The 11,155-nt window shown below is 41.5% G+C and overlaps 1 protein-coding gene across 1 annotated transcript in view; it reads left to right on the top strand.

Annotated features, from left to right (window-relative positions):
* The first annotated feature begins 9,769 nt into the window (after positions 1-9,769).
* The window catches only part of CCDC125 (coiled-coil domain containing 125), a 29,277-nt gene continuing 27,891 nt past the window's right edge, over positions 9,770-11,155 (top strand). Inside the window, 3 exon segments of the mRNA XM_047729154.1 lie at positions 9,770-10,153; positions 10,155-10,340; positions 10,342-10,575. Coding sequence (XP_047585110.1) covers positions 10,040-10,153; positions 10,155-10,340; positions 10,342-10,575 — 534 coding nt within the window. The 5' untranslated portion in view covers positions 9,770-10,039.

The raw sequence follows: 11,155 nt of genomic DNA, 5'->3' as shown, positions 1-11,155 counted from the left end.
ACATTTCAAAAGTGAATTCTCTCAATCCACATGATAACATTGTAAGTAAGTATTATTATTATTTCCATTACAGGAGTTGGAAACAGGGCACAGAATCAAGTGACTTAGCCAAGATCATAGCTGGGAAGTATCAAGAGTCAGAATTCTGTCTTAGCAAGCTCTAACTCATTAAGTTACGCTGCTTAATATACGTGGAACTTTGCACATGAGCAAGTTTATCTGTAAATTCCTGTATAAATTACATGCAACAGTAACATTTAGTAGATTCATTTTAATAACCATATATTGTCTATTATATATGTGTAAGACTCCACCCAAATAACTGGTGGGAAATGCCTCCCAAGGTAAGTTCTTCATCTCCAGACAATCATAACCTAGTATATACATGGAAGATATACACAAGGAATGGACCCTTTAGACAAATCAGGTAGATTGTGGCAAGGGCCTTACTAGAAATTCTAACATAATGAGAGAACAAAAGAGAACTCTCTTCCTACTATGAATATCAGAAAAGGATAGAATATTAGAAAAGGGTGAATATCAGAAAATTATGTAGGATGCAGGGCTTTGAAGAATGGGTATAGAAGCAGAGAAGAGTAGAAGAAGTGCTATCAGTATTACCTGGGGTCAAATCATATAAAATACGGATAATTACTTCATAGGGCTATTGTAAGGATTAAATGATATTTGAACTTAGTACCATATATGTGTGTTTCTACTTTTTTTTTTTTTAAGATTTTATTTATTTATTAGAGAGAGAGATCACAAGTAGTCAGAGAGGCAGACAGAGAGAGAGGGGAGGCAGGCTCCCTACTGAGCAGAGAGCCTGATGGACGGCTCGATCCCAAGACCCTGAGATCATGACCTGAGCCGAAGACAGAGGCTTAACCCACTGAGCCACCCAGGTGCCCCAAACCTAGGCTTTTTAAAAAAATTTAGTTCCTTGGGAGCGCCTGGGTGGCTCAGTTGTTAAGGGTCTGCCTTCGGCCCAGGTCATGATCCCAGGGTTCTGGGATTGAGCCCCACATCGGGCTCTCTGCTCAGCCGTGAGCCTGCTTCCTCCTCTCTCTCTCTGCCTGCCTCTCTGCCTACTTGTGATCTCTGTCAAATAAGTAAATAAAATCTTTAAATTAAAAAAAAAGTGAACGTCAGAGCAATGTCTGGCTCAGTTGGTGGAGCATGAGACTCTTGATTTTGAGGTTGTGAGTTCCAGCCCCACCCTGGATGTAGACAGCACTTAAAAATAAACTTTAAAGGGGCATGTGGGCAGCTCAGTTGGTTAAGCATCTGCCTTTGGCTCAGGTTATGATCTTAGGGCCCTGGGATAGACCCCTGCATAGAGCCTCACGTCAGGCTCCCAGCTCAGTGGGGAGTCTGCTTCTTCCTCTCCCTCTGCCCCTTCCCCCCACAATATCTCCCTCCCTCTCTGTCAAATAAATAAATAAAGACTTAAAAGGTAATTTTTTAAAAAAGTGAACCTCAAACGTAAACACATACCATATTAATGCAAAATGTTTCAGAGACCTAAATGTAAAACCTAAAATATGTAAAACTTCCAGATGAAAACGAAGTAGAAAATTTTAGTGCTCTTTGATTAGGGAAAGATTCTCTGATAGAACACAAAAAACACAAGCCAAAGAAAATAGAATCGATACATTGACTTCACTAAAATTTAAAGCTCTTCCTCTCTTCAAAAGACATCATCAGTGGGGCAGTGGGTTAAAGCCTCTGCCTTTGGCTTGGGTCATGATCCCAGGATCCTGGGATCAAGCCCCGCATCAGGCTCTCTGCTCAGCAGGGAGCCTGCTTCTTCCTCTCTCTGCCTGCCTCTCTGCCTACTTGCGATCTCTGTCTGTAAAATAAATAAATAAAATCTTAAAAAAAAAAAAAAAAGACACCATCAAGGAACACCGGGCTGGCTCAGTTGGTAGGGGTGCAACTCTTGATCTCAGGATCATGAGTTCGAGCCCCACAATGGGTATGAAGCCTACTTACAAAAAAAAAGACCCTGTTAAAAGGAGAAGCCACTGATTGGGAGAAATGTAAAACAAATATATGAAACAGATTTGTCTTTATTTATTTATTTATTTTAAAAGATTTTATTTGTTTATTTGACAGACAGAGATCACAAGTAGGCAGAGAAGCAGGCAGAGAGAGAGGAGGAAGCAGGCTCCTGGCTGAGCAAAGAGCCCGATGCGGGGCTCGATCCCAGGACCCTGGGATCATGACCTGAGCCGAAGGCAGAGGCTTTAACCCACTGAGCCACCCAGGCACCCCAGATTTGCCTTTAAATATACAAGGTAAATGGGGCACCTGGGTGGCTCAGTGGGTAAAGCCTCTGCCTTTGGCTCAGATCATGATCTCAGGGTCCTGGAATCGAGCCATGCATTGGGCTCTCTGCTCAGCACGGAGCCTGCTTCCCCCTCTCTCTCTGCCTGCTTCTCTGCCTACTTGTGATCTCTCTCTCTCTCTCTCTCTCTGTGTCAAATAAATAAAATCTTTTTGAAAAATGAAATGAAATGAAATATACAAGGTACTCTCCATTTGGCGGCAGCCACTGAGCAGACCGGTCATCACTCACTCACACACCTCATTCCACTTCCTCTGCAACCATGTCTGACAAACCTGATATGGCTGAGATTGAGAAATCTGGTAAGGGGAAATTGAAGAAGACAGAAACATAAGAGAAAATCCACTGCCTTCAAAAGAAACAAATGAGGGACGCCTGGGTGGCTCAGTTGGTTTGAGCAGCTGCCTTCAGCTCAGGTCATGATCCCAGCGTCCTGGGATCGAGTCCCGCATCAGGCTCCTTGCTCATCGGGGAACCTGTTTCTCCCTCTGCCTCTGCCTGCCATTCTGTCTGCCTGTGCTTGCTCTCTCTCCCTCTCTCTCTCTGACAAATAAATAAATAAAATCTTTAAAAAAAAAAAGAAACAAATGAATAGGAGAAGAAAGCAGATGAATCGTAATGAGGCATGCGATGCCAATATGCACTGCACATTCCTCAAGCATTGCCTTCTTATTTTACTTCTTTTAGCTGATTACCTTTATAAGATGCAAAGAGGTTGGATCAAGTTTAAATGACTGTGCTGCCCCTTTTCACATCAAAGAACAGAGAACTACTGACAATGAAGGCGTCTGCCTCTCCCATCTGCCTGTCTGGCTGGCAGGGAAGGAAAAGAACTTGCATGTTGGTGAAAAATACAAATAAAAACCATAGTGAGATACCACCTCACACCAGTCAGAATGACTAAATTAACCAGTCAGGAAATGACAGATGTTGGAGAGGATGTGGAGAAAGGGGAGCCCTCCTACACTGCTGGTGGGAATGGAAGCTTGTACAGCCACTCTGGAAAAAAGTATGGAGGTTCCTCAAAAAGTTGAAAATAAAGCTACCCTGACCCAGCAACTGCATTATTGGGTATTTACCTCAAAGATACAAATGTAGTGAACTGAAGGGGCACCTGAACCCCAATATTTATAGCAGCAATGTCTACAACAGCCAAACTATGGAAAGAACTTAGATGTCCATCAGCAGATGAATGAATAAAGAAGATGCAGTATATAAACACAATGGAATACTATGTAGCCATTAAAAAAAAACCACGAAATTTTGCCATTTGCAACGATGTGGATAGAACTAGAGGGTATTATGCTGAGCAAAATAAGTCAATCAGAGAAAGACAATTATCATATGACCTAACTGACATGAGGAATTTGGGAAACAAGAAAGAGGATCACAGGGGAAGGGAGGGAAAAATGAAATAAGATGAAACCAGAGACGGAGACATACCATAAGACCTGTTAATACCTGTTAATCTCAGGACTCAGAGGGCTGCTGGAGTGGAAAGGGGTGGAGGGATGGGGTAGCTGGGTGATGGACATTGGGGAGGGTATGTGCTATGGTGAGTGCTGTGAATTGTATAAGACTGATGAATCACAGATCTGTATCCCTGAAAGAAATAATACATTATATGTTAATAAATAAATAAATAAAATATATGAGGTACTCTCAAAACAGTAAGAAAATTAAAAACTTGATATAAAATATCAACACAATTAGCAAACCTTTATCTAGATTGACCAAGAAAAAAAGACACAAATTACTACAATCAAGAATGAAAAAGGCAGTATTACTACTGATTTAACAAATCAAATTATAAAGGAATACTATGAACAACTATATGCCAACAAAATCATTCAGATGAAATGTGCAAATTCCTAGAACTTCACAAGTATTGAAACTTACTCAAGAAGAAACACAAAATATGAATAGACCTATATAACAAGTAAAGAGAATGAATTAGTTTTTAAATTTTATTTATTTAATTAATTAATATAATTTAATTTTTAATTAATTTAATAATTTAATTTAATTTTTAATGAACCCAGATGGCTTCACTGGTAAATTTTATTAAATATTTAAGTAAAAGTTAACAGCAATTCTTCAGAAACTCTTCCAATAAGTAGAAGAGGAAGATGTGAGGCCAGTATTACCCCCGATACACAACCAAAGAATCACAAGCATAAAAAACTACAGACAAATACTTTTCACAAAAACAGATGCAATTAATACAACATGTCAACAGAATAAAGGACAAAAGTACATGGTTGCAAAAACAGATGCAGAAAATCACAAAATCCAACATCCCTGAAACAAGTATTATACTGTATGTTAGTTGTAATTTATTTTTTTTTTAAAGATTTTATTTATTTATTTGACAGAGAGAGAGATCACAAGCAGGCAGAGAAGCAGGCAGAGAGAGAGGAGGAAGCAGGCTCCCCGCCGAGCAGAGAGCCCGATGCGGGGCTCGATCCCAGGACCCCGGGATCATGACCTGAGCCGAAGGCAGAGGCTTTAACCCACTGAGCCACCCAGGCGCCCCTGTTAGTTGTAATTTAAATAAAAAACTTGGATAGAAAAAAAATACAACATCCTTTCTTTTTCTTTTTTTTAGAGAGGCAGGCAGAGAGGGGCGGGGGAAGCAGGCTCCCCACTGAGCAGAGAGCCTGATGTGGGGCTCAATCCCAGGACCCTGAGTTCATAACCCAGAGCAAAGGCAGAGGTCCGACTCACTGAGCCACCCAAGCACCCCTATCCTTTCTTGATATAACAGCTAAACTAGGAATAGAAGGGAACTTCTTCAATTTGATGAAGGGAATCTATAAAAAACATACAGCTGGGGCACCTGGGTGGCTCAGTGGGTTAAGCCTCTGCCTTCGGCTCAGGTCATGACTCAGAGTTCTGGGATTGAGCCCCCATCAGGCTTTCTGCTCGGCGGGGAGCCTGCTTCCCTCTCTCTCTCTGCCTGCCTTTCTGCCTACTTGTGATCTCTGTCTGTCAAATAAATAGTCTTTTTTTTTTTAAGATTATATATATATATATATAATGGAGATTCTAGTCAAATAAATTAGGCAAGAAAAATAGAAAGTAAACTACCTTTATTTGCAGATGACATCATCCTATATATAGAAAATACCAAGGAATCTATTTTTTATTATTTATTTATTTAAAAAGATTTATTTCTTTATTTTAGAGAGAGAGAGAGAGAGCGTGCGCATGTGAGCATGAGTGGGAAGGGGAGAGGGAGAGAGACTCTCAAGCAGACCCCACGCTGAGCACGGAGCCCAATGCAGGGCTCCATCTCATGATCCTGAGATCATGACCTGAGCTGAAACCAAGAGAAGGACACTTAACTGACTGTGCCACCCAAGTGCACCTGGAATCTACTTTTTATTTTTTATTTCTTAAAAAGATTTTATTTATTTATTTGAGAGGGTGAGATCACAAGGAGGCAGAGAAGCAGGCAGAGAGAGAGGGGGAAGCAGGCTCCCTGCTGAGCAGAGAGCCTGATGTGGGGCTTGATCCCAAGACCCTGAGACCATGACTTGAGCCAAAGGCAGAGGCTTAACCCACTAAGCCACCCCGGGGGCCCCAGAATCTACTTTTTAAAAAGCTATTACACTACTAAACAAATCAGCAAAATTCAAGATTAATACATAAAAATTAACTATACCTATTTAAGAGAAATGACAGGGGCACCTGGATGGCTCAGTCGGTTAAGCATCTGCCTCTACTCAGGTCATGATCACAGGGTTCTGGGATTGAGTCCCACATTAGGCTCTCTGTTCAGCAGGGAACCTACTTTACCCTTTCCCTCTACCTGCGGCTCCCCCTGCTTGTGCTCTATCTGTCAAATAAATAAATAAAATCTTTAAAAATAAACAAATAAATAAATAAAATCTTAAAAAAGAAAAATAAAGAAATTAAGAAGACATAAGGAAATGGAAAGACATCCCATGTTCATGGATCAGAAGACTTATTGTTAAGCTAGAAATACATGCCACTAATCTACAGATTTAACCCAATCTATATCACAACCCTTGCTGGTTTCTTTGCAGAAATTGGTAAGCTGATCCTAAAAATCATATAGAAATTCAAGGGACTCAGAACTGTCAAAACAAAGTTGGAGGAATCACATTTGCTGATTTCCAAACTTACTACAAAGTGACAGTAATCAAAACAGCGTAATGAAGATCTGCAACATATATATATATGTATATATATATACACCACACAGTGGAGCCCGAGAATAGATCTAAAGGATCAACAGAGTAGAAATAAAAGACCAGAAATAAATCCTCACATTTATGGCCAGTTGACTTTCTTCTACATGGCTGCTAAGACAACTAAAGGTGGAAAGAACAATCCTTTTCACAAATGGTGCTGGCACACCTGGAAAACTACACACAAAATAATGAAGATTGATCCCTTTCTTACACATACATGAAAATTAACTCTTAAGAATCATAGACCTAAATGTAAGAGCTAAAACAATACAAAAGAAAACAGGAGTAAACCTTTGACCTTGGGCTATGCAAAGCCTTCTTAGTAAAAGTAAGAAAAGAAAAAAATTGGACTTCAACAAAAATTTTTAAGTTGTTTCAAAAAACACCCTCAAATCTCAGTGTAGCTCAATCAATTATAATAAACATACCACTTTTGTGAGAGATGCTGACCATGGGGGATGCTGTCCACGTGTGTGTGTAGGAAGCATACAGGGAATCTTTGTACCTTCCTCTGTTGTACTGTGAACCAAAAAGTACTCAAAAAATAAAGTCTTAAAAAAAAAAAAGACAACATCAGGTGCACCTGGCTGGCTTAGTCCGTAGAGCATGTGACCCCTGATCTCAGTGTCATGAGTTCAAGCCCCCGTTGGACATAGAGTTTATGTTTAAAAAAAAAAAAAGACACTATCAACAAAGTGAAAAGATAGTCCACAAAATGATAGAAAATATTTGCAAATCATGAATCTGATAAGGGTTAAGTATCCAAAACATACAAATTAATACTCATTATTCAATCATAAAAAGGTATATAATGCAACTGAAAAATGGACAATAGATTTCAAGACATTTCTTCAAGGAAAATTTATAAATGGCCAGTACACACAAGAAAAGAGGCACAACATCATTAGTCATTAGGGAAATGCAAATTAAAACCACCATGAATACCACTTCACACCCATTAAGATAGCTACCATTAAAAACAAATAAAAAACCCCAGAAAATATCAAGTGTTGGTAAGGATGTGGAGAAGTTGGAACTCTCACATATAGCTAGTGTTAATGTGAAATGGTGCAACTGCCTTCAAAAACCTTTTGGCAGTTCCTCAAAATGTTACCAAGAAAGTATTATATGGCGCAGCAAGTCCATTCCTAGGAATATAACCAAGACAAATAGAAACACATATCCGTCCACACAAAAACCTACTGATGAATGTTCACAGCAGCATGATTCGTACTACCCTAAATTGGAAAAAAAATGATGTCCATCAACAGATGAATGGGTAAATAAAGTGATAACACCCATAAAACTGAATTATTATTTGGCTATAAATACAATGAAAGGGGCGCCTGGGTGGCTCAGTGAGTTAAAACCTCTGCCTTTGAGTCGGGTCATCATCCCAGGGTCCTGGGATCGAGCTGGGCATCGAGCTCTCTGCTCGGCAGGGAGCCTGCTTCCCTTCCTTTCTCTCTGCCTGCTTGTGATCTCTGTCAAATAAATAAAATAAAATCTTTAAAAAATAAAAAATAAAAACAATGAAGTACTGATACATGCTACAGTTTCAAGGTAAACCTTAAAAACACAAAGGTAAGTGAAAGAAGCCAATCACAAAAGACTGTATATTGTATAATTCCATTTATAAGAAATGTCCAGAATAGGCAAATATTTAGAGACAGACAGTGTTTTTTCTAGGGCTGGGGCAGTTGAAGGAAAATGACTAATGGATAAGGAGTTTCTTTCCGGAGTGATGAAAATATTCTAAAATTGGTTGTGTTGGGGTGCCTGGGTGGCTGTCAGTTAAGCATCTGACTTCAGCTCAGGTCATGATCTTGGGGTTAAAAGACTGAGTCCCCAGAGGCTCAGCAGGGAGTCTGCTTGTCCCTCCCCTCTTTCCCCTTCTCCTGCTGGAGCTCTCTCTCTCTCTCTCAAATAAATAAAATCTTAAATAAATAAATAAAATTGGGACACCTAGGTGGCTCATTCAGTTCAGTATCTGCCTTTGGCTTAGGTCATGGTTCCAGGGTCCTGGGATGGAGTCTCACATCGGGCTCTTTGCTCAGTGGGAAGCCTGATTCTCCCTCTCCCTGCCACTCCCCTTCTTGTGCTCTAACAAATAAAATCTTTAAAAAAATAAAAATTTTAAAATTGGTTGCGCTGATTACACAACAACTAAAAATCATTGAGTTGTATACTTTAAATTGTATGCTATGTGGCTAAAAGCTAAATAAAGCTGTTAAATAATACACATCAGATTTGAAAGGCATTCAAATTGGTAAATACAAGTTTTTAAAGACATTCAGCACACATTTAGCAGCATTGCATATAGTGATGAAAACCAACTTTAGACTGATGTCGTATTTATTTAAAGATTTTTTTTTTTTAATTTGACAGAGAGTGAGCACAAGCAGGGGGAGCGGGAGAGGGAGAAACAGTCTCCCCACTGAGCAGGGAGCCCAAGGTGGGGCTAGATGCCAGGTCCCTGGGACCATGACCTGAGCTAGAGGCGAACACAACCAACTGGGTCACCCAGGCGCTAGGACTTATGTCTTTTTTAAATAAAAATTTTATATGCATGCATTCAAAGTTTTACTTTCTGGAGAAGTCTGACAAAAAAAATAGTTAGGGGTGCCTAGGTAGCTCAGTCGTTAAATGTGTGCCTTCAGCTCAGGTCATGATCCCAGGGTCCTGGAATCAAGTCCCGCATCAGGCTCCCGGCTCAGCAGGATGCCTGCTTCTCCCTCTCCCACTCCCTCTGTTTGTGTTCCCTCTCTCATTGTCTCTGTCAAATAAATACAATCTTTAAAAAAAAAAAAAAGAGTTAAAGTTTTTCTAGGGATAAAGTTTTGAAATATTTTTAGGGCAAAGAAGGCTATTTTAAATAGGTCAAAGTTTTAAGAAAAACTATATTTGGTTTGCAAAGCTACTGAATAAGTAGTAAGCAAACTGACTTTAAAGTTGTAAATATATTAATCTCTTAAGATAATCTTTTTTTTTTCTCTCTCTCTTAAGATAATCTTAAGTCCCCCAAGCATCTAACATGCACACAGCATTGATCTTGTGTCTTTTTGGGTGGTGTTTTTTTTTTTTTCTCTTGAGATTTTATTTATTTATCTGAGAGAGAGAGAGAGGGAGACAGCACAATCAGAGGGAGCTGCAGGCACTGGGATCATGACCTGAGCCAAAGGCAGACGCTCAACCCACTGAGCCACCCAGGAGCCCAACAGTGATCTTGTTCTATGTCTGCTTTTCCACATGTTTCCTTGGGGAAGTGGGTGGTAAAGGGAAATGTGGGATCTGGAGAAGAGGAAGAATAAAAGACGTCTGTTACTGTGAAGACAAGGTTCATGAGCTTGTTTCTAATCCAGAGGTATCTTTAAATCCTGCCAAATGTCTGGACCACCATGAAGTCCCTTCAGCTACTTCAAGGACGTCGGATATCAGGAAATACTATCAAAATCACTTCACTCAGATAATGAAGCTACTGACTTGGCGCGTTCTGATGAGGTCGGAGGGGGCTGGAGCCCGTCTCCAGAAATCCACGGGAATCATTCCCAACAGCAGCTCTCTAAGGCCCCTCTTGTTCCTTCCCAACTGCCACGCCTTTGCCCCAGCGGTTGGCCTGGCCTGCAAAGCCCTCCTCGTTTCTCAGCGCCGACAGCCTGCTTTCCTGGTCCACCTGCACTGCTGAACTTCAGCTCGGATCCAGCTTCCTCCTGCAGGACCCCTGGACACTTCATGTTTCAGCCACCTCAGTTTTACCTTTATTGACGCATACACCGTCTTGTTTGGTTTCTAAGTCTCGCACTGCCATTTCTAGTTCGGTCACTCGTACTGGGCAAATCTTGGGACCGGCAGGGGGACAGAGAGCAAGCGGGCTTCGGCGAGCCGCGGAAACGTCCCACACGGCTCCGGGCGCCAGGGCGGCCTCGCCCCTCTTTCCGGTCCGGGCGGCGCACGCTCACGTGGCTGGAGGGCGGCGGCGCGCACGGCGTAGACGCTCGGCGCCAGGTGAGCGCGGTGGGTGGGGTGCGAGGGCGGCGGGGGTCTTGCGCGCGGAGTCAGAGGCCGGGATCCGGTTCCTGCGACGCACGCTGCGGGGGTGCGGGGCCAGGCCCGACTGGTGGGAAAGGATGGGGGGAGGACCCCGGGCCAGCACTGCGCGGGTTCGTGGAAACTCGGCAGGTTGTGGACAAGCTGGCACACCGGCAGCTTTTCCCTTAAATGCTAGTTTAATGGCGTTTTCTCACGTTGAAAAAATAAGGAATAGATTTGAAAAATTATGTTTCTGCCGCTTTCCCCTCCTCCTTTTATTTTTCCTATTAGTCTTAAAACTACGGCGCATTAAATGCAGTGTAGAATCCTGCAACAGAAAAAGGACATCAGTAGAAGTGGGAAAATTCTCATAAAGTTTGGGGTTTAGTTAATGGCATGAATCAATATCAGCTTATAGTTTTTTTTTTTTAAGATTTTTTATTTATTTATTTGACGGACAGAGATCACAAGTAGGCAGAGAGGCAGGCAGAGAGAGAGAGAGGAGGAAGCAGGCTCTCTGCAGAGCAGAGAGCCCAATGCGGGGCTCGATCCCAGG

Source organism: Lutra lutra, chromosome 5 (genome assembly GCF_902655055.1).
Source record: "Lutra lutra chromosome 5, mLutLut1.2, whole genome shotgun sequence".
NCBI classification, from domain to species: domain Eukaryota; kingdom Metazoa; phylum Chordata; class Mammalia; order Carnivora; family Mustelidae; genus Lutra; species Lutra lutra.
This window is presented reverse-complemented; position numbering and strand designations above follow the sequence as displayed.